This window comes from Muntiacus reevesi, chromosome 3, assembly GCF_963930625.1.
Source record: "Muntiacus reevesi chromosome 3, mMunRee1.1, whole genome shotgun sequence".
In the NCBI taxonomy this organism is placed as follows: domain Eukaryota; kingdom Metazoa; phylum Chordata; class Mammalia; order Artiodactyla; family Cervidae; genus Muntiacus; species Muntiacus reevesi.
In genome coordinates, this window is record NC_089251.1 from 88921414 (window position 1) to 88945407 (window position 23994).

Sequence of the window (23994 nt, forward strand, 5' to 3'; positions counted from 1 at the left end):
CATCCAGAAGAACCTTGCTTGTCAAGTTCTGTTTCTGAAACTGTTTCTCTTTTTCTACCCACTCAGGAGGAGGAGTTCATTGATTGGTGGAGCAAATTCTTTGCCTCAATTGGGGAGAGCGAAAAGTGTGGGTCCTACCTGGAGAAGGACTTTGACACTCTAAAGGTGAGCCCTCTCCACAACGTCCTCTGCAGTCCAGTGGTCCCTGGGCATGTCTACTGGGCACCAGGAGTTGCAACCAAAAGATAATATACATCTATACATATACGTTTATGGGTGAAAAGATACCTGGGATCTGCTTAGCTTTCTTAAATGCTTAAGAAAAGTAAGGATGAGTTATTTAGATGATGTGGGTTGCCCTCTGATAGATTTTCAAAACATTAAAAATGATCAAAGTTGCAAAATATTGAAAATTATTAAAGCTTGAAGATGAGTACTCAGGGATTTGTCATACTATTTCGTCTCTTTTAAAGTTACTTGAACTTTTTTATTATAAAAATTTTCCATGAAAATGAAAAGGAAAGTCAATGTGAGAATGTACCTCTGACTCCCCCACCTCTGCAACTGGGATAGAAATTACCCAGCACATAGAAAAATATGGTAAACTCTGTTTCTGTGGAAAAAAAAACCCCAGAGCCTCAAGAACAACACAAAACCAGGAGTGAGTCAGTCAAATTCTGGTATTTTGAGGAAATTCCACAAATATGGTTATACTTTTTAAAAGCAGACTTCTTTTAAAAAAGATAACCAGAGGTGACTCAAAACTGCTCCTTGAAGAAAGTTATACAGTGTCCTGGAAGAGGTTTCCAGGTAAAATTCAGGATGCTCAGTTACATTGAATTTCAGATAGAAAATGAATAATATTTTATTCGAATCCACCCCCAAAATTATTGAATTTGAACTTCAAATTTAAATGGGTATCCTGTATGTTCACTTGCTAAACCTGACAGTCCTTCCTAGAGAATGAGAGGGGGAAAGGTTGTCAGACGCGTGAGAAAGCCCCAAGGAGCTCCCTAAAGGGGCCTGGAGGAAGGGAGCTTGAGGCTCGTTGAAGCGGTGGGCGGCCACTCTGGAAGGCCATCTCACAGGGTGCCGAGGGCTGCCTCCGGCACACTGGAGGCCCCGTGTGTTTGTTCCTGGAAACCTGGGGCAGAGAGGAGCCTCAGGCACCAGCGATCAGAAGGCTCAGGCCTTCCCAGGCAGCAAGTTCTTTGTCGACTTGGTAGGTGGGTGTATGAGGCTGGGCAAAGAGACAGAACTATTTGTGTACCAGGAAGAAGGTCCGACACATTAAGTCTGGCATGTGGTCCTGTGGCCTTGCCAAAAGAATGAGAAAAGCCAAGTAAGAATGAGGACTCCTGCTGGGGTGGCCCATGGCCCAGGCACCCTCACTGCTTCCTCAGATGCCGGATGCTCAACTGGCACCCAGCCCACCTGCTTGACCTCTATGAGGAGATCTCTGGCAGTTTCCAAGTGAAAATGGGTTATTTAAAAACAAAAGGCATTCAACCTGTTTCTGGGAGGGAAGGCAGACCTGGAAGAAACACTGATCCTTTGGGGATTGTTAACCACCACCAGCAATATGGGTCTTTGAAAAATAGCGTGTAGCACTATGGAGAAAATGGAGTGCACAATGGGTAGGGGAAAAAAATCATATTTTGGAAATCACTTATCATAGAGGGGAAAAGACAACTCATGGTCTTAATAGGGGAAGACAGAAAACAAAAGCTACAGCAAGAAAGCATAGAAGAAAATAAATCATATAAAAACACAACAGAAAAAGGATAAATGTTAGTTTTCCTATAAATAAGAATGGGCTACACTCTTTGACTAAGTGCTAAGGACTCTTAGACTACAGCAAAAGTAAAATTTCGTTATACTACCTTTAAAGATGCTTCTAAGGCAATACAATTTAGGATAGTTAAAAAAGCAAATATTTTGGCAAGCAAAATAAGTGCAAAGAAAGAGGAAACAAATTGAAACTAAAGTCAAAAGCAAAGGAAGTAAAATGGAGTGTTTTGTATAAATAAAAGATGTACATCTCAGTGCAAAAACTCTAAATATTAATGTATGGAACATTAAAGCTTAGAAATCCTTAAAGCAAAAGTGGATAGGAATATATAAAGTAATAAATGAAAGTATGAAATTGAAAAATTAAAGCTGCAGTGGATTTTAATGTACCTTTATCTTAGATGAAACAGGCAATAAATAAGGAAACGAAAGATATGAATAACAAGGCAAACATTTTCCAAGCTACATCAAGTAGCTTTAAAATAGAGAATAAAAATAACTAAAAATTAGAAAATACCTTTTTCCTAATGCTCAGAGAACACTTACAAAACCTGATCACATATTAGTTTGGTAATAAGTTACCCAAAACAGAAATCATACAGGACAGATTTAAATGCAATAAAATGAGAAATTAATAACAAAAGTTTAAACAAAAAGACCAACCACTTGGAAATTTAAAAAATATTTTATTGGGACTTCCAGTATGAACATGGCTGCATAAGTCAGCATTTTTCCCTTTTTCTCTTGGAAATCATTCAAACCCACAAACTTCATTTTCAGTAAAAGTTGGAAACAAATAAAACCCGCAGACTCCAAAATACGTGTAAGGGCTGTCCAAAGGCAACTGAGATTGGGTAGAAGCCACTCGGCCGTAAATGAAGAGAAGATGCACGAAAATGATGAAAGGTCATGGTGGTAGCAGACTTCAGAAAACCTCATACTCCCTAATGAAAGAATGCTGATAATTATTTAAGACAGATTTTATGGATTCATGGGGACTTATTATCTATTCTCTTTACTTTTGTGTGTGCTTGGAAGTTTTCATGATAGTTAAAAATATAATTCCTGAAACTGAAGTTTTACTGTAAAATATAAAAATTATATTCTTTGTTCACAACAATGGACATGGGAAATTTGGAGACAGGTTCAGACTGTTGGCAAAAGCCTCTTAGATCTGGCATGGTTCAGAGAAGTAAAGAAGGTGAAGTTACACAAGAATCACATGGATGAGCTATATTTATAGGGAACAGCCTGCCTCTGTTGTGGGAACTAAGGAAATAACTGGTCTAAAAATTAAACACATTTAGTGAAAAATTCAACACATTTAGTGACAAGTAATAAGAAAAGATGTGCTACAGATTTAATTTAAAAATACTAAGGAAAAAAGAGAAGAAAATGTAAAACAAAACTTAACCAAAAGAAGAGGATACATACCCACCAGAAAAGTTTCTCCAAGGAGCAGATGAGATGAAAGACTTTGCTATGAACTTTTTAGAAATAGGGCAGTGTGAATGCAAGCAAAAATGAAAGAACTCAAGGGATGATGAGATGAGAAGAGGTGAAATATGATCAAGTAGGATTCAGGAAAGAAGAAGAAGAAAACTTGAAATTGGAAGGAGCACAGGACAAAATGGCCACACTGGAAAACACAGGAAAAGGTACAGGGGACAGAATGAAATGGAAATGAATAATTATAAAAGGATGAAGAGAAAATGACAAGTATTAGTAGTCAGGGAAATAGTAATAGTCATTTGCATAATTGGAGTCTCTGAGGAGGACAACCAAAACAATGAAATTAAGCAGATAGTTAATAGTTTAATAAAACTTCACCAGAACTGAAAGAATACTTGAATATGCACATTAGAAGTTCTGCTATGTCAGAAAATCAGAAAAGATTGACCCAGATCGGTCAACTCTGGGACATATCCCAGTGTAGTTACTGAACTTTAGAGATAGAGAAAAAAAAATCCTTTGAATAGTCATATCTTCTCCCTTCACAAAAATTTAAATAATTAAAAAAAGGAAATAAGTCAAAGTGGCTTCACTTTCTCTATGACATTTAATACTCAACGACAACAAAGCACCATGTGTAAGATCATCAGGAAAAGAAAAGGTGACACATAAGTTTGACATTCAACCAAGCTGCCCTTCATGCATAGCTGCTACAGACACACAGGTATGCACATTGAGGAGCCAGGTAGTATAGCTCCCAGGAGCCTGTTTCGAGGGATTCCTATGGGATGAATTGGAGTAAAGGATGAAAGAGGATGGAATAGAGAGTAAGGACACTGATAGTCATATTACAGATGTAAGGAGAATTGACAGATATTATTTAAAACTGGCAGATCACGAAATGTGGGAACAACCTAAATGTTCATTGACTGATGAATGGATAAACACAATATGGTAAACACACAGTGGAATATTAGTCAGCCTTAAAAAGGAAGGAAATTCCGACACATGCTGCAACACAGGTGACTCTCTAAGACATTGTGTTAAGTGAAATAAGCTAGTTGCAAAAGGACAAGCATTGTATAATTCCACTCTAGAATGCTAGAGTAATTATTTTTAAGAGTATTATTAGCCTTATTGAACCCGGTGGCTTGAAAATAGAGACACCCCTATGGCACATTTACAAAATTGACATATATACACTACTATGTATAAAATACATGACTAATGAGAGCCTACTGTCTAGCACAGGGAACTCTACTCCTTATTCTGTGGTGGCCTAGATGGAAGGGAGATCTAAAAAAGAGGGGATGTATGTATGACTTCACTTTGCTGCACAACAGAAATGAACACAATATTGTAAAGCAGTTATACTCCAATAAAAATGAATAAAAACAACAAAAATTGAACATGTAATAAGCCATAAGGAAAATCTTAACAAAGTTAAAAGATGGAAGTACCACTGACAATGTTTTCTGATTATAAGGCCCTAAAATTAGAAATTAATAACAAGCTCAAAAGTCATAAAAACTTCTATCTGAAAAATTAAAAAGAAAGCAACTCTCTTTTAACAATTCTTGGTGAAAGAGAATATATAAAAAAAATTGTGGAATATCTGGGAAGCAATGATAAAACACTATATGTTACACCTTAGTGGTTACAGTTAAAACAGTATTCAGAGGAAGCTTATAGCCTTGAAAACTTATGTTAATTAAAACAAAAGGATGAAAACTAACTACACATCTAACTCTTAGATCAAAAAAGTAAAAATGAGACTATTATTGTGGAATGCCAAGAAAAGGAAAATGAAAACATTATACATCAAAGTAAACAGGGCAATGCTAAGGCAGTAGAAAGCAGAGGCAATTTTAAGTGTTTTCCTTATTAGGAAAGAGGGATCAAAGTAATTAAAATTTCAACTGAAGAAATTAGAAGGAAAAAAAATACTTAAAACAGTATGAAGAAGAAAATAATAAAACTAGAAGCAGAAAATAAGAAACTGGGTGTAGAATCTGCAGATATGGAAGGCCGACTATCCTGCTGGTCAGTTTCAGATATACAACTAAGCTTGCACATTAAGTGGGTTAAAATCACTATTAATTAGGTACATTTTATCATCTGTATTAGAAAACCACTGCTTCATTTAAATCTAAGCACTACTCTAACAAGTAAAGATCATTGGCTGTTGAGAGGACAGAAATTTGATCCGCTGCCATTTGGACATCCTGGGCAGTCAGCATTTTGCTGACTTGTGAATTTTCTAGAGTTCTGTCTTTGATGTTCAAATAAAAAGTCAGTTAACTTTTCATTTATGTGTTTGACTGTGACCTTATTCTCAAGAAATGCACCACTCGTGTGCATGATGACTCTTGGGTATTTAGAATATTGGATTAATCAGAAAACCCTGCTTTTCAATGGTGCTGAACAAATGTCTTCCCCTTTTATTTCCTTCTCCTGTTTTCCCCCCCTTTCTCTTGCTCATCTCATCTCCATGACTCGCATGTTTTTCCTCTCCTTCTCTGCCTCTCTTCCTGGTCTCGTCTCTTACCTCCACCCACCCCCTCCAACCTGCCCTCCTCTTGACTTTTTTTCTCTAATCTGCTTCTGGTCCCCGCCTCCCCCACTCCCCATTTGTCTTTCTGTCTTTTCTGTTACTTGAACTCTATCATGTTTCCTTTTTCCTTGCTGTCCCTCTTCTCTCTTTCCCTTGTCCCCCTCTCTCGTCCCCACGTGTGGCAGGTCTATGACACACCCCTGGAGAATGTGAAGGCCTTTGAGGGCCTGTCTGACTTTTGTAATACATTCAAGCTCTACCGGGGCAAGACTCAGGAGGAGACTGAAGACCCATCAGTCATTGGGGAGTTTAAGGTAAGTCCTTGAGGACATGTCTCTAGCCCAGGGGTCCCAACTATGGTATAGCAGCAATGCGTGAAGGAGGGGCAGAAGTACTGTAGTAATATCAGTAGTGAATCCAGTGCTGAGGTTGGTGACTATGTAGGTGATGGAGATGGCAGTGGTGACAGTGATGCTGCCGATGCAGAATCTGATGGGGGTGATGGGGTTGCCTTGGGCTTCATAATCACAGTGGTGATGACTCTGACAGACTTGAGAGTGATGGACATAGTGGTGAGTGTCTTGGTGACAATGATGATGAAAGTGAAAGCTGACCCCTCCTTCTTTTCAGGGACTCTTCAAAATTTATCCTCTCCCAGAAGACCCAGCCATCCCCTTGCCCCCGAGGCAGTTCCACCAGCTGGCTTCCCAGGGGCCCCAGGAATGCCTGATCCGTGTCTACATTATCCGAGCGTTTGGCCTGCAGCCCAAGGATCCCAATGGGAAGGTAACATCCCTGGAGCGCTCACCTCCCCTAGAGTAAATGGCAGGCTGGGGTATTAAGAGGCTGCAGAATTTGGATATAATCTTTGCCCCAGGGAGTTCACAGTAAGTGGGAAGCCAGACAAACATGTAGAAAATTGAGATGTTACAGTGTTGGAGTTCTATCAAGGCCAAGTGCTCCAGGAGGTCAGAAAAGGTCAGAGGTAGCACACAACTTTGGGATAATGAGGAAGACTTCCTAGAAGGAATAGAGTTCTTAAGGACTGATGAAGTTTTAATAGGCTAGGAGGGAGAAGAAAACCATATTTTAGGAGTTAAAGACTTTGGGAAAGGTTTGGGAGCAAACTGCTTAGCATAGGTTTAGTACAAGAATAAGGCATAAGGACAAGGGACATTGATGATATTGGTGGGACTCTCAAGGGTGGCGTGGGAAGGCAAGAAGGAGGGATGGAACATGATGGGCAACTCTACTGGCCTGGCCATGGTGGAGCCTGGGGTAGAAGGAAAAATAAATAATCTTGGTCCTGTCTTTATATAAAATCTTGATGTTTTGTTCATCATGGGCTGTTGGTATTGATTTTAATTTTTAAAATATCACATCAAAATGTTTATCTTGATTACTAAACTTTTTTGTCCTTCCCTTAAATTTTATGCCTGAGTCGCCCTGACTTACTCTAATCCTGATTGTTGAATAAAGGAGTGAGACTGAGGGGGAGCCAGAGTCTGGGGCTGCAGGGAAGTGGGGACAGGGGCTGTGTGTGGCTGGGAAGAGACAGAAAGAGGAAGAGGTGAGGCAGAGTGAGGGGCGGTGGGGCTCAGAGGGGCGAGCTAGGGTCTTCCCTTGTCCCCTTGGACAGCTGCAGGCCTAGCCTGTGTCCTAGGTTGTGGGAGGGCCCTGGAGCCCCATCCCTGCAGCCCTGCTTTTCAAGGTGAGAAAAGCTCCATTACTCTGCTGGGAGATCACAGGGCGGGATGGAGCAGTCCCAGTCCAGACACCATCCACGGCCTCCGAGATGTGGTTGTGGTCAAGTTCCTACGTGCCTAGATTGACCTGAGCACTCTGGCCCTGGCTGCTTCTGAGGCTAGTTGAGGGAATGCTGCTGCTCGTAGGAGGCTGGGTTGGGCTGAAAACATCTGGCCATTTCTCTCCCTTTCTATCGGCTGAAGCAGAGGTCACAGACAGGACCCCAGCCTGGCCCAGTCACACATGTCACACAAACTGGTGTGTTTCTGGGGGTATGAGCCTGCCCCCCCCCCACCCTTTCCTAAGGGGGCAGTGGACTGGGAATGTGGAGGACTTGGGCACCCCATTTCCACTGCTGGAGCAGAGGCTCAAAGCGTGTGTTGGGGTGGTGTGCCTGATGGGGCTGGTGGCCTGGCAAGTAGCAGCTGCTGCTTGTTTTTTGCAGGTATATTATTTTACTTATGTGATGTTAATGAACCTTTAGTCTATAGTAATATAAATTAGTTACAAACTGGAATCAAGATAGATGGGAAAAACATTAACAATCTCAGATATGCAGATGATACCACTCTAATCAGAGAAAGCGAAGAGGAATTAAAGAACCTCTTGATGAGGGTGAAAGAGAAGAGTGAAAGAGTTGCCTTAAAACTAAATATTAAAAAAATGAAGACCGTGGCATCTGGCCCCAATACTGCAGAAAAGGTGGAAGTAGTGACAGATTTCCTTTTCTTGGGCTCCAAAATCACTGCGGACAGTGACTGCAGCCGTGAAATCAGAAGACAGTTGCTTCTTGGCAGGAAAGCAACGACAAACCCAGACAGTGTGTTGAAAAGCAGACGTTACTCTGCTGACAATGGTCTGTATGGTCACAGCTATGGTTTTCTCAGTGATCACATATGGATTGTGAGAGCTGGACAGTAAAGAAGGCAGGATGCCAAAGAATTGATGCCTTTGAACTGTGTGGTGCTGGAGGAGACTCTTGAGAGTCGCTTGGACAGCAAGAAGGTCCAACCAATCAATCTTAAGGGAGATAAACCCTGAATATTCAATGGAAGGACTGATACTGAAGCTGAAGCTTCAGTATTTTGGTCATCTGATACAGACGACTCATTGGAAAAGTCCCTGGTGCTGGGAAAGACTGAGGGCAGAAGCAGAGAGGGTATCAGAGGATGAGATGGCTGGATGGCATCTCTGATGCAGTGAACATGAACTTGGGCAAACTCTGGGAGGCGGTGAGGGACAGGGAGGCCTGGCGTGCTGCAGTCCACGGGGTCACAAGGAGTTGGAAATGACTGGGTGACTGAACAGCAGCAACAAGAGAAACTAGAATGGTGGTTGCTTATGGGGTACATGGTGGTGGGTGGAGGAATGAGGAAACTTCCTGGGGTGACTGAAATGTTCTGTGTTTTGAATCATGTGTTGGTTTGTTGGTTACACAGATACATACACACACATATATATGCTCTAAATATGCCATATGTATATCAACTATGAAATATTATTTCACTAGTGCATATGTATGTATACTATGCATATACATAATATATATGTATATGTTACAATGTATATGTATATATACTAATGTGTATATAATATGAATATATATACTACATAAGGGCTTCCCTGGTGACTCAGATGGTAAAGAGTACTACATATACATTAGTCAAAACTCTTCCAACTATATGTTAAGATTGACACACATTATTGATATAACTATTACTGTAATTTAAAAAACGAGGGGAAAATGCTTAGGGTAAGGGCATGGACTTCGTTTCACTCTCTGGGGCTGGATGTGGTTGGCAGCTCACCGGCTGGAGCATGAAGGCTGGACAGAGAACGAAAATGTGAACGAGAGCGCAGCAGAGCTGGGAGTGAGGGAGGGATTTCATAGCTATCCCGAGTATGAACCTTGAGGGACAGGCAAAGCTGTTTAGGGAATTCTCTCTGTTGGAAGTAGTGAGAAGACTCTGGTCATCCCCTTCAAGAAAACCTAAAGAGATCTGTTATTATTGGCTTTCAGAGTAGAGTGGCGTTCTTTTGAAAGTGTCACCATACTGAGCCTAGGCGTCGGAGAACTCAGATTCCTAAGGGTTTCAGGGGATTCCAACTCTCTTGTTTAACCCCCAGATGTGGTGGGCTCCCTGACCCCTTTGAGAGCAGAGCAGTGAAGGAGATGTGTTGGGAAGGTGATTTCATTGAAGTGTTTCCTTCTCTTCCTGCAGTGTGATCCTTACATCAAGATCTCCATAGGGAAGAAGTCAGTGAGTGACCAGGACAACTACATCCCTTGTACTCTCGAGCCTGTATTTGGAAAGTAAGTTGGAGTGTCTTGGGGCTTGGGGTGGAGGTGCCAGTCTGGAATAACCCACAGCCCAGTGGGAGAGATGTGGCTACCACTGGGAAGTCCCTGTCTCCTGGAGCAAAGCTTTGTTCCCTAAATCTTGCATGTCTGTGGGGGTGTAACCTCAGCTAACTCTTCCTTAAATCCTTGCAGAAGCTCCTTAGTTAAACAGTCACCTCAAAGATCAGAAATCTAAATGGAAAGCCAGAGCATGCATTTGCTCCTTATTCTCTTTTTCTTAGATCAACTTTTACTTTGGAGTAATTTTAGATTTACAGGAAAATTGCAAAGATAGTACAGCTTTTGTATACCCATCACTCAATTTCCCTCACCATTAATATCTTACCTAACATGGATCAAAATTAAGAAATTGATATTACTATATTACTATTAACTAAAGGATTTTTGCCAATTTCCCCATGAATGTCCTTTTACTGTTTTAGGATCTAGATTAGGATTCTTATTGCATTTAGTAATTATTTTCTTTTATTGTTCCTTGTTCGTTTGTGGCAGATAGTAGAAGGATGTGAACTCAAGGGAGTGAAATACTTCCTAAAGTCTCAGAACGAGGAAGGGAGAAGCAGTGCTCATTGCAGGCACTAGCTCCCAGGCATTCTGACCTGCTTGCTGTTTGGATGTGAGCTTATTTAAGTCAAGCGGCTTCCCTGTGGCTCAGCAGTAAAGAACCCACCTGCCAATGCAGGAGATGGGTTTGATCCCTGGGTCGGGAAGATCCCCTGGAGAAGGAAATGGCAACCTACTCCAGGATTCTTGCCTGGGAAGTCCCATGTATAGAAAAGAGAATCTTGAGAGAAGTTGGCAGCTATTTCTCTAGCACCTGTTGGAGAAGGCATGGACTGATGTTGTCAAGCAGCACACTGGATTCATGAACCAGTGTCATGCCTTTTTTGGAGGGGAAACAGCTCTGGCCAATGATGAGTCACCGCCTAGCTGGAACTGGAGGGAAAGGTTGCGGGGAGGATGGCAGGTGTGAGAGAGGAACCCTGTTTGCTGTGTGTGGCTGGCATGGGGCCCCTGGCTGAGGGGACCACACCGGGCCCAGGGCAAGGCGGGAACGTGAGTGTAGAACACGCCTCTCCCTCGCTGTTTGCCATCTGCCCCCAGATCATGATCACCTGCTCTGTCTGTGGTTCAAGCCTCCCCAAGTCCACAGCAGAAGCTCTGTGTTTCTATCACCCACGTGTTGACCAGCCCCAGGCATGGGACATCATTAAAGACAACTCTGATTTTGTCTACCAGTTTCCCATAAACATCTGTTCTGTGGGGTGATCTTCCTCACTCCCTGAGTGGAAACCATGGCAGACAGGCCACTTTCCTGCCCGGGTTCAGACAATCCACTTTGCTGGAAACCCATGGTCTCAAGTTGCTAACCAAAATGCACATTTGTGTGTTGTCAGAAGGGCATGAGACGGCCAGAGGGTCCACCCTGGGCAGGGGTGTGCAGAGGGGAGGAGGGGCTTTGCCCAGTTGCCTCCCCCTCTAGCTGCCCCCACCGTTCTTGCAGGGCCAGGACTAGGGAGCATGTGGGAGAGGAGGGGCCCATCTCAAGTGAAACTTTGCTCATCTGACGCCCTTTGGGTGGCAGATGTTTGCTTTCCTGTGGGTGCTTTCCAGAGCCCTCCTACCCCCACCAGGCCCTTCTAACATAGCTCCTGGGATGTGGCAGGTGCTGTGTCCCTTTAGCTGGCATCTCCTCTCATCCACCCACCCATTCTCAGATGCATCTCCCCACAGCCGCTTGCTCTTAGAGCCCCACGTCCCATGGGGTGGGCTTCAGGCAGCCCCCTACACTGCCGCTCTGTGCTTAGCCAGGACAGGCACACAGCTCCTCCCAAACATACCGCACCTCCTCTCTGCCACTCACTGCTTGCACTTCGTCAAGCACAACTCGGGTGCCAGGCTGTGTCTCCCTCCTGAAGGGAACTCATTTCAGAGGAGAAGGGAAAAGCACTTCCACACTTGACCTCCGTGGGAGGTGGGTCTCTCAGAGCACAGCAGGGGCTCTCTCCAAAGAAATCTCCACACGAGTCCTCTTTCCATCCCACTCTAGAAGTGGTGGAGAAGCCCCAAGAGTCCTGAAAGTGGATCCCGGGTCATGCCCTTGGTAAATTCCAGAACTCTGACCCCTCACTCTGGAGTTTCACATTGTGTCTCTAGGTGTCCTGGTGGAAACTTCATTAAAATTTTATTTATTTATGTGGCTGCATCATGATCTTCCTTGCATCATGCAGGATCTTTCCTTGAGGCATGCGTACTCTCTAGTTATGTATGGTGTGTGGGCTTTAGGAGTTGCAGCACACGGGCTTAGTTGCTCCACCACATGTGGATCTTAGTTCCCTAACCAGAGATGGAAGTCGAGTCCTCTGAATTTCAAGGTGGATTCTTAACCACTGAACACCAGTTAAGTCCCTGAAAACTTCATTTTTAACCTTGTGAATGAACCCAGATCATTCGTCCATTCTGTGATCCATCAGGCAGGCATCTGCTGATTCTTTGGGAAAACCACACACACACACACACACACACACACACACACTCTGAGACAAGCCCCTCATCGGGAGTGCTGTGGGTGGTGTGCTCTAAGAGTGGTGGACGGTCTGAGGAGGGTGGGCTGTAGGCCAGTCCTGCAAGAGGAGGAGGCCAAGGATGGCTTTCCAGCCTGGCTCCAGCCTGGCCACTCCCTTGAGGTCCTGCTGTGTTCGATAACCTCCGGGAGCTGGTGTTGTCATGTCGACCCGCCTCCTTCCTCGCAGGATGTTCGAGCTGACCTGCACTCTGCCTCTGGAGAAGGACCTGAAGGTCACCCTCTATGACTATGACCTCCTCTCCAAGGATGAAAAGATTGGGGAAACAGTCATTGACCTGGAGAACAGGCTGCTGTCCAAGTTCGGGGCCCGCTGTGGACTCCCCCAGACCTACTGCATGTAAGTACACAGTGCTGGCTGCTTCTCTGACTGTGGGCCGAGCACTGACTATGTGCCAGCATGATCCTAGCCTGGCACAGACACTTTCTCAGTCAGTCAGCCAGGTCTCATCCCCACTCCATAGATATGGACACTGAGGCCCAGGTTTGTAAGTGGTGGGGTTAGGATTTGAAGCTGCTTATCTGACTCTAAGAACCCAACTCTTCATCATGTTGTTACAGTTCTCCTGAAGGCACTTTGAGGGCCTGGAGAGGGGACAGAGAAGGGAGGCAAACTGTGGGATGGGTCACAGAGCCTGGCTGGGCCCTACAGTCCTCACTCACTTCCTGCCAACTTGGGTCTTGTCTGGGTCTGATTCTCTAAACCTGGAAATTGGAAACCTTTCAGTTCCAATCCCATGCATGTGTAAAGGAGTCCTTTTGTCTCTGGGCCTCAGTCTCTCTGTGTGTGAAATGGGCTCCCCAGTCATGGTGAACAATCACATAGGGTGCCCATGGTCAAAGAGAAGGGCGGTTGATGCCATGTTTGTGGGCACATAGGCCACTGCACGCCCCTCTGCCCCGTCAGTGTCCTGGATCGTCTCATCTCTGTATTTTGCTTGGGCCTCAGCTCTGGACCCAACCAGTGGAGGGATCAGCTCCGCCCCTCCCAGCTCCTCCACCTGTTCTGCCAGCAGCGCCGAGTCAAGGCCCCCGTGTACCGGACAGACCGCGTGGTGTTTCAGGATAAAGAATATACCATCGAAGAAATAGGTGAGCTCTCCCTCCAATGCCCTCTCTCTTATGGGTCCTCTCCTGTCGTAAAGGGGCTTGGACATAAACACCGCGCAAGACCCACACCCGGCCATTGTGGTCTGGGGTCTCTCCAGGGCAGCACAGATGGAGTAAACTTGCCCTTGGTGTTCCTGGGGCCAGTACTTACCTGGAACACCGTTGTGAAGATTAGAGGTCAAAGTTGGGGCCAGGGTTGGGGGACTCATCAGAGTTCAGCCTATGGCCAGGTTGGGGCCTGTCTGAGGGGAAGTTGAGGGGGGAGTCTGAAGCCAGGGTCAGGGTCATGGTTGGGATTGGGCTGCTTCTGGCTTTGGGTGGTCAGACTGGTCAGAGATTGGGTACAGCCCACCACTGAGAAGGTTTTCTACTTGAATCACGCTAGCATGCCGATTTGACCTTGACGGTACCTTCCGAGCCCCTAGTCACAGCTCTTGCACCTGATACATCCAAAGGGCGGCAGGAATCCCTGTAGCCCTCGTCTTGCCTGATGCTTTGGGTCTGTCTAATGCTCATGCCTAGGGTGCCGCCTTGTGCTTCCTGCATGTCTGAGATGCTCACAGGCCTGCACGGCCCACCCAGAGCAGCTCAGACTCCCCAGAGGTGTTTACAGGCCCAGCTGGCCCCTCGCCTCCTGCTGCTTTCGGCGATGTTTGATGTCAGAGCTGGTGCTGAGGTTGTAAAAGGGGAATGAGGCTTTGGCTCCCCCATCCCTAACCCACCCCTCTTCTGTTTCTCTGGTTCTCCGAGGTCACGGCTGAGTCAGGCTCCTTTCCATTAGGCCCTAACCCCACCCCCGTTCTCTTTTCCTGTAGAACTCGCATCTGTTTTAGGGGTGGTCTCATTTCCTTCTGCTAGTCTGTGAGCAGCTTAAGCACAGGGACCAGGGCTCATGGTCATAAATTCATAGGAAAAGAAAGCCAGAAAGCCAGAGTTCTGCCCATTTTTGCAGATGAGGCTGTTCAGACCGAGTGGTTAACAACCTGCCCAAAGTCACCCAGCCCTTTAGAGGCGGAGCCAGGTTCCTGGCCCAGTGCTCCTCCTGCAACGCTGTGCTGCTTCCTTAGTGGCACCTATTAAAGTGGGTAGGGCAGGTTTGATGGATGAACGTGTGCGTGTGTGTGTGCGGTGTTAGAGTCTGTGCTGGTGAACATGGGCACACCTGAGTGCACATACCTGTGTGTGTACATGTGTATAGACACATGTGGGCCCTCCTACTCCCAGTCAGGTCTCTGTCATGGGAGCTCCAAGTTCATGTTGCTGGCTGATCAGCCAGATTTCTCAGGGTTAGAAACACCCCATCCCCAGTACCAGTGCGTGACCCACTGCCTGACAGGAAGAGCTACACCTGGAAGCGTGCCGGGGAGGGGGAGTATTCACATTCAGTTATGCACCTTTCCTAATGAGGGTGTGATCTCAGCCACCCCACTGGCCAGTTGTGTGACTCCCTGGTGCTTCATATCTGTCACCTGTGAAATGGGACTAATAATAGCATGTACCTGTTAGGGCTACTTGAGGATCAAAGCTTTAACATCTATGAAGAGCAGTGCCTGGCTCTTGATTTAAATGTGTTCTCTGTTATTGCTATTATTTTAGCTACTACTACTAATCAAAGAGATTGCCTGAACCAGAGAATAGTACAGAGAGCTCTTAGATGCTTTATCTGGCAGAAGAGCTTGTAGAGCCTCAGAGCTGAGAGCAGTCTGGAAGGGGCTTCCTGGAAGTGGTGGGCTTTGGAGGGTGGGGAGAATTTATAAGAGCTTACAGAAGATGCTTGGAAGAGGTGATGGCAATGGGGAATCTGGATTTTAAGCCCAGATCCTATGGATAGTGAGATTCCTGCTACAGAGAGTGAGACGTGAGGGCCAGAAGAAGTGTGTCTGGGCTCGGGGTGAGGGTGTGGGTTTAGTGGCTTCCCAAGGCCCCTAGGCACCCCTGCCATCTCCTGCTCACTCAGTCCTAGCGGTGTTTTTCATCTTTTTCCTGGGGTAGAGGCTGGCAGGGTCCCGAACCCACACCTGGGCCCGGTGGAGGAGCGTCTGGCCTTGCACGTCCTCCAGCAGCAGGGCCTGATCCCTGAGCACGTGGAGTCCCGGCCTCTCTACAGCCCCCTGCAGCCGGACATCGAGCAGGTAGGACCTCCACCCTCAGCCCCAGAGCCCCTGACCCTCAGCTACCCTGCCCCAAAGACAGCATGGATACCCCAGAAGCACCAGTGGAGACCTCAGGATCTGGCTAACCCCTCCTTGCCATGTTTTTCTGATCTGAGTAGTTACCGCTGACCACTGTTGGCTTATGAGAGAGCCCCCTTGAACCTGGCCTTCCCGGGCTACCTGTAGGCCTTGGGGCCTGGGGAAAGAGCTGCCTCCTCCACCCCCATGTAGGCTGAACCTCTGACTGCCCATGAGTCATTCTGAAGCCTTAGTGTTTCAGCCTGGCCTCAGGGTGTCCTACCCTACCATCTATCAGCGACAGCCCAGAAGGCCAGCCCTGTGCTGGGCTTGTAGGGAGTTCAGACAGGTCGACCCTACAGCAGAGAGGCAGAGCAGTCATCAGGAAGGTCAGGGGAGTCCTCCCAGGCAGAGGGAGGGTGAGCGGAGGGACAGCAGACCTGGGCTGACACAGGAAGGCTTCCTTGAGGGAGTGAACTCAAGGCTGGGGCTTGGAGGAAGAAGAGGAGGGAAGGGGTTACAGGCAGAGACGGGGTGATGCAGCCACGAAGGTGCCTTTGTGTACAGCAGAGAACATCCCCCCTGCTCTTTGGAGCTGAGTCGTCCTTCCCTTGGTGGCGTGGCTACCAGCTCCCCAGAGTGGCATTGCAGGTGTTGAAATGTCAGCTCTTTTGTGCTCACGTGAACAGAAGTTAGGTCAGTCCCTTCTCCTCCTCCTGTAAGATGGGGCCAGAGGTAACAGCTGCTCGCAAAGAGGGCACGAGCTGAAGGGTGGCAGGTAGAATGGTTTCCTGTCTGGAAACCCTCTGAGCCCCTTTGACCAACCCACACTCTCTGACCCTCTGCAACCGTGTCCACCATCCCAAGGCTGGAGTGCCCCCTACTCTTTCCCGCCTGGCAGAGTGAGATCCAGCAAACATCACCATCCCTGGGGAGCTGCCCTGACCCTGACCCTGACTCCTGACCCCCAGGCATTCCCCAAGTCCCTGGCCAGTGGGGCGGTGGGTTCAACCCTGCTGGATGCTGAGCCTCACCATGCAGGCCTGAGTCTCCTCTGTCCGGTGCTCCAAGTATCCGGTGCAGAGCAGGCGGTTGGGAGATGTTGGTTGAGTGAAAAGGGTGGCAAGAGACCAGGGTCGTGTCTCCTCTCCCAGGGGAAGCTGCAGATGTGGGTCGACCTGTTTCCAAAGGCCCTGGGGCGGCCGGGACCTCCCTTCAACATCACCCCGCGGAGAGCCAGAAGGTGACTGATGCGGCCCGGGCTCAGGGCTGAGCAGGGTGGGGGCGGTTGCTGTGGATGGACCAGGAGATGGTTCTTGGGCTGGGCTTTTTGCCACTCTTGTGTGAGGCTGGCCAAGTGTCCGACCAGGCAAGCAGCAGTCTTGAGTGAGCAGACTTCTTGGCTTCTTGGTCAGGGACCGCCCACCCTTGGTGGGAATCGTGTGGATCTGAGTCATTTTCTCTGCAGGTTTTTCCTGCGTTGTATTATCTGGAACACCAAGGATGTGATCCTGGATGACCTCAGCATCACCGGGGAGAAGATGAGCGACATTTACGTGAAAGGGTAGGAGGTCACCCTTCTTTCTACCCATCCCAGCTCCAGGGTGTCGCCTCTGCTCCCACAAGGGTGGTGATCAGTCGGGATCAGTGATCATCAGTCGGTGATCAATCGGCGCTCTGGTTTGGGGATGGGGGAGAACAGGAAAGCAAGGACGGTCTTATGGGACTCGTCTCTGCCTCTGGGGAGTTGACCTCCACCAGATGCCTTCTTCCATGCGAATATTTGGGATGAACTTAAAAGGTTTGAGGATGCTGCTCAAGAGAGAAATTAGAATATTGTGAGATTTATGGCACATTTGGTATACTGTGGAAATTTCTCGGGGTTTATTTTTTCTCTATCATTTACCAAGTTCAATGACCTTCTTAATTCCTTGAGTTGAGGATGCATATTGTGGTAGAAACCTTAATTAGCTACGTTCTCTCAAATGTGTATTTCTAGTTGGATGGTTGGCTTTGAAGAACACAAGCAAAAGACAGATGTACATTATCGGTCCCTGGGAGGGGAAGGCAACTTTAATTGGAGGTTCGTTTTCCCTTTTGACTACCTTCCAGCTGAGCAAGTCTGCACCGTCTCCAAGAAGGTGAGTGTCATCCGTGTCCCAGCAGCGCTGGTCCTAGGGCTGCCTGCTGTCAGCCTGATCACACCACCCGTTACAGCTGTGTCACTGTCGCGTTCTCAGCCTGTCCCACTGTTGCTGGAACCACATCTGCCACATGGCCTGACAACCACCGCTGTCCCATCACCGCCACCACCGTGTCCTCCATGCCCACTCCTCCTTACGCTTCTGCCACCACTGCCGTCGTTAGCATCGCTGCCACCCCACCACCACCCCACCCTGCAAGGCCCCACTGTCATATGTAGTTACGTTCAAATCCTAACCATTCAAGTAACAGGAAAGGCCTTGGTGTCAGAGTCGGGAGGGCATTGTAGGGAAACTCAGCAAGGTCATCAGAGGGCGTGGTGGGGGGTACCCCCTAGGGAGGCTGGCCCCGGAGGGCTGGGCTGGCCTGAGGTCAGTTTGTTAGCCAGGTTTCCACGGCTTCCTCCTTTCTCCCATTTCCATGCCTGGGACCTGGGCTGCCGTCCAGGCTGGTCTCTCTCAGGCCTGGGGAGGTCCGCCCGGTGCATCAGCTGGGGTCAAGGGGCTGCTCCGGAGCTCTCAGCTCTTTGTAGGTCCGCATCTCCTAGTTTAGGCCTTATCTGGGGCATTAACTCTTTTCTCCTGAGGCAGGCGGTTCCTATGCAGGTGGTAGCCCTGAGCCAGCCCTGAGGAAGCAGCCCCCAGAGCATAGTGAGGAGGATGCCACGGGCAGTGGCTGCCCGGAGGCGGTGGGCATCTCTGCTGGAGCCTCTAGCCATGCCTCCCACCTAGCATCTGTTTCGCCTGGAGGTGCTCGCCTGCTTGATTGACCGGGTGAATGCCCATCTGGGCTTGAGATTCTGAGGGTCCCACTTCCTTCCTGAGGTGGTGCATGGCTTCTTCTTATCAGAGGCAAACATCTGTGACTCCTCTTTCTGTCCTGAGCGGTTGTGTGGCTTCAGGAAGGGAAATGTGTAGTGTACCTCGGCTGCCGTGACCCCTTCCCAACCCAACACACAGCGCTGCACTTCAGACAAACCGGAACGTTCTGGTGAGCATTCTGAAACCATCAAGCAAAAGTAATAAGGGCTAACTAAGGCTAAATGAATTCTTTCACCCGGGAATTGCTGCCTGGTGCCTACTGGAAAGCAGACAGTGGTAAGCCCTGGATGCTGTACGGTCAAGGAGAGCCTGGCGTGTTTGTAGGTCTCATCTTGTTTGCCTGTGCTCAGCGTATTTGTCTATCGAAAGACGTTTTCCTAACACAGCAAATGCCGCGTCTGTTGGGCGAGCTCCAAGTCACACAAACAGCGCCCGCCCTTGCCGTGGACACAGCGGAAGGGGAATGGGGGCCTCTGGCGGGCCACTGCCCGTGCTCACCGAGCCCTCCACGGGCAGGCTGTGTCTGGGGACCCGAGGCTGCGGGATGCCGATCGGCCTGCTCACATGGGAGGCCAGACCTCCTCTCGGTTGTGACAGGTGGGGATGGGGGCAGGGAGTTGCAGGAAGCAGAGGCTTCTGCTTTTTCCGCGAAGTAGGAAAAGAGAGAATCTCCAGGTGTTGTGGCGGGTGACTGAGATGAATGAAAGAGGCTGGAAGCGGCTATCACACTGAGCGAGGGGGAGAAAGGGAAGGGAGAGACCTACTAGATGGCACCCAGCAGTTCTGAGAGCCAGTGAGGGTTGCTGATAAAGAGTTGAGGTGGCTCCGAACCGGCAACAATGGGCTTTCATTTCTGCCCTTTAGTCACGAGCAGGGAAGGAGGGAGTCTGAGTCTCGTTGGAGCTCCAGAGGAAGAGAGGGGCTGAGGGAAGGGACCGGTTGGCCCGATGCCCTGCAGGCCGGGTTGGTCTTGAGAGAATGAGAAGGCCAGGAGGGATGCTAAGTGGGGAGGAGGAAGGGCGATCTGGGGAGGCCCACGCGGGTGGGGAAGGCTGAGGGACTCCCACCTGTGTGGTGCCAGGCTCTGGAGAGGGCAGCTGGAGTGAGGGGTGGCAGAGGTCAGAAGAGGAGATTGGAAACAGTCAAGGGGTTCTGCAGTCAACCAGGAGAGGGAGGGAGGAACTGCTTTGACCCGAGAGGGCCAGCGGGTCCCTCTGGGAGAAAAGACCCTGGGAGGCAGGGGAGACATGCCCGCAGTGGGGCCCCAATTAGCTGGTCTGGGCTAGGGGACTGAGTCTGCTGGGGGGTTAGTGCAGGGGCACCGCACAGCCTCTGGGTGTCCTGGTCCTGCCGCAGAGCCAGCCCTCTGCTGAGGGGTTCAGGGCCTCTGGCAGGCAGGCCCTCCAGGGACCCCATTAACCAGACGAGACTGTCATAAAGTACAAGGTCTCCTTTCATCCGGCGGCTTTGAACCACCGCTGGTTGCCCCGGCCGGCTCCCCACCTGGAGCCCAGCACACCCACCGGGGCCTGCCTGCGCGTCAGGCACCCACCCTGCAAATAAACAGCTAGTAAAAGGGCCCAGACTGGGAGCATAATGAGTGCCTGGGACCTGGGGGGCCATTCCCCAGGCTGGAGCCCCAGCCCAGCTGCTCCCACCAGGGGCCGTTTGAACCTCTGGCTCATTACTGAGCCCATAAACTGGGCCGGCCAGAGGCATGGGGGAGGCTGGCGGCCTGTGCAGGCGGGCCTGTGGAGCTGGCCATAAAAGCCCCGCCAGAGGAGGGAGGCACCTGCAGGAGGGCTGGGGCCCGGAGCGAGGGAGGCAGCAGATGGGGGCCGGGGGCGAGGGGCCAGGTGGGGCCCTGAGCCCCTTCCCCAACCCGCCAGCAGTCCAGGCTGCAACCGGCTGCTTCGCAAGGTGATGGTTCCTCCGGGGGCGCTGGGGCGGGAGCTCTGTGGGGTCCGTGTAATCTGGAGTGGCCACCAAGGCTAGGTATAGGGCACGCGGGCCCAGACAAACCCTGGGTGGTCAGCAGTGCTCCCCGACTCCTGTGGAGTCTGTGCCCCTGAGACTGGCTCCCGACCCCTGCTGTGACCTGGCACCCACCATCAGCAGGATGTGGTCAGAATGATTCCTCTCCTTGCTACCCACTCGGGTAAAGCTACAGAGGACAGAGAACAGGTGTGGGCAGGAAGGCCCCAGGGACAGTCCTTTGGGTTGAGTGTGACTGGCCCAGAGGTGGATTCAGGCCTCCGCGAGCCCAGGGCCCATGCTTGGCTGCTTCCCGAGGCCTCCGTGGAGGGAAGGCCCAGACGATGCTAGGCCAGGCTGATTGGTCTGAGGGAGGGGGAGGTGGGGGAGCAATGGGCTGGTCACCTTCCTAGCACTGGGGGCTTTTGATCTGTCCTGGGGTAAGCTCTTGGAGATGAAGGTGGGCTCCTCAGTGCCAGTTCCTTGCAACAGTGTGTTGGGGGGAGCCCTCCATGTTCCCAGCCAGTCCACCTTGTTCCTAAGATCACACTGGTAGAACATGATTAAGAGGTGAGAGTGGAACTCCGGAACCTGACTGCCTGGGTTGGAATCCAGCTTACCACTCACTCCCTAACTGGGTGACTTGGATAAATTACTTGCTGTGATTTCCTCAGCTGTAAGGATAGTATCTCTCTCATAGGTCATTGGAAGGATAAATTACTTTATAGTGGAAAAGTGCTGGCGAATAAGAAATGCAATATTAATGTTTTTATTAGCTGTCAGAGCCTAGACAAATTCTTTACTTCTCCAAGCCTTTGTTTCGTCGTCTGTAAGACAGGAATGAAACCTTGACTCATGGAATTGTGAGCATTTAAAGGAACTATCTTATATCAAGTCTTCTTGCCAGGACCTGGCTCTGGCAAGTCCCTCAGGGATGTCCCCCTATACTCCCTCTTCCAGGCAGTCCTCCAGGTGGGAAGGGACCACTGCCTTCTCTAATCCTGTTCCCCTGCTTCCTTCTCTGCTTCTCCTCTGGGCCAGGATGCTTTCTGGAGGCTGGACAAGACAGAGAGCAAGATCCCCGCACGAGTGGTATTCCAGATCTGGGACAATGACAAGTTCTCCTTTGATGACTTTCTGGGTGAGCACCATTTCCAGTCCACCATTCTGCCTATCAGCGTGTCCCAGAGTCCCTGCTCTGCATGTGTGTCTCAGGCCTTTCGGCAGGGCTGGCAGGAGGATCAGGGAGCTCATAGTCACTGGTCCCTGGTGCTGCGTGAGGCTGGTGACACGGAGAGGCACCACGGGGATCGGAGTGGCCAGCAGGGTGGCCTGGCAGCAGAGGTGGCATTGAACGGTGGGCCATGTTGGATGGTGGGACCCCAGGAAGGAAGAGAGGGGAGCGCAGGGTGAAGACAGTGTGGGCAGGGGCTGGCTGTCACTAGCTGTCTGGCCTCTGGAAAGTTGTGGCGCATCCGTACAATGGGATGATATTCAGCGACGAGAGACGTGAAATCCTGACTCATGGTACACCATGTGTGAACCTTGAAAACATACTAAGTGAAAGACGTCAGACACAAAAGGACAAATATTGTATGACTCCTTAATAGGAAACGCCCACAATACGTAATCCACAGAGACAGAAAGTGGTCACCAGCGACTGGGAAGAGAGGTGGGTACGATGTGTCTTCTAGGGATGATGAAAATATTCTGAAATTAGATAGTGGTCGCACAACTCTGGAAATATACTAGAAGCCACTGAGTTGTACACTTTAAAGTGGTTACAATGGTGCATTTTATTATGTGAATTTCACCTCAGTAAAACAGCGAGCCTGTGAAAAAAGGCCTTCCAGGAGGTCAGGAGTCCTGGGTTCCAGTTCCGCTTTGCCACCTAGGAGCAGGGCAGGCTTGTATGAATCACTGGAGCCCTCCTTGAGTAGCTCGTGACTGCAGGATTAGCCGAGCTCTTGGCCCTCCCGCCCCCCCCCCCCCGCCCCCACCACAGAGGACATTCTGAGGAGCAGCCCCAGCAGGAATGGGGAAGAGGGCTTCCAGCCCGTCAGGCTGCTCTTCACCCCATGTCCCCCCACACCCAGCCTGGTCCCCTGCACCTGGAGGACTGAGAACTGCTCCATGGCATCACTGTGAAAGATTCAGGGTGTTAGCAGCACAGTCCAACAAAAGTTGGACTTTTGTTCTTTTACGTATTACATAATTCCTGTAGCCACATCAGAAACTGGAGATAAGCAATGCCTCCCGTCCCTGTTTCATTATAATCTCACTACCCAGAGATAACCTCCACTAATACTTTGGGGTATATTATTTCTTATACAAGCAAATATGTGTTATATGCATATTTTTCCAAACAATTTTTTAAAATTATCTATCATTTATTTTTTGGCTGCACTGCATGGGCTTTCTCTAGCTGCGGGGAGTGGGGGCTACTCTTTGTTGCGGTGCATGGACTTCTCTTTGCAATGGCTTCTCCTGTTGCCGAGCACTGCTGTAGGATGCATGGGCTTCAATAGTTGTGACCCATGCAGCTTACTTAGTTGCTCTGCTGCAAGTGGGCTCTACATGGACCAGGGATCAAACCTGTGTCCTCTGCATTGGAGGGTGGATTCTTAACCACTGGACCACCAGGGAAGCCCTATATGTGTATTTTATACATATATATACACATTTATGTATGGCATAGAGATAGCAAAATGGGTTTATGTTACACAAACTATTTTATCTTGATTTTGTGGGAAACAATCCATTAAGAATGTTCCTACTGTCAGGAGTTATCCATCTCCGTTTGCATCTGCATCATGGTACTTAATGTCCACCCAATGACCCGTTGCACAGATGGATCCTTTCTTTTTCATGGTTTTGGGATGTTCCTCTTTTATTATTGATTTTCAGAGCTTTTTATATAGTAAGGACACATTACAAATAATTTCACCATTTCAATTGCTTTTTAATTTTTATAGAACCTCTTTTGCTTGCAGACTAAATTTTTTTTTAGTATCCATCTATCATTCCTGCCTTTATGAGATGAGGCTTTAGAAAACCATTTTTTTTCTCATTTTATTTTTTAATTAATTAATTTATTTTAATTGGAGGCTAATTACTTTACAGTATTGTGGTGGTTTTTTGCCATACATTGACATGAATCAGCCATGGATGAACATAGAAAAACCAGTTTTAATAAGACAAACAAAAACTGCATTCTATTGAATGAA

General features: G+C 48.5%; 1 protein-coding gene across 23 annotated transcripts in view; it reads left to right on the forward strand.

Moving 5' to 3' along the window:
* DYSF (dysferlin) overlaps nt 1–23994 on the forward strand; it is a 218481-nt gene that overhangs the window by 185145 nt on the left and 9342 nt on the right. For all 23 annotated transcript variants that reach the window (XM_065929506.1, XM_065929513.1, XM_065929517.1 and 20 more), the window contains 11 exons: nt 67–165; nt 5983–6111; nt 6428–6583; nt 9766–9857; nt 12659–12829; nt 13439–13581; nt 15592–15731; nt 16925–17013; nt 17239–17334; nt 17770–17911; nt 21809–21908. In XM_065929506.1, coding sequence (XP_065785578.1) covers nt 67–165; nt 5983–6111; nt 6428–6583; nt 9766–9857; nt 12659–12829; nt 13439–13581; nt 15592–15731; nt 16925–17013; nt 17239–17334; nt 17770–17911; nt 21809–21908 — 1357 coding nt within the window. The remainder of the gene's footprint in view (nt 1–66; nt 166–5982; nt 6112–6427; nt 6584–9765; nt 9858–12658; nt 12830–13438; nt 13582–15591; nt 15732–16924; nt 17014–17238; nt 17335–17769; nt 17912–21808; nt 21909–23994) is intronic.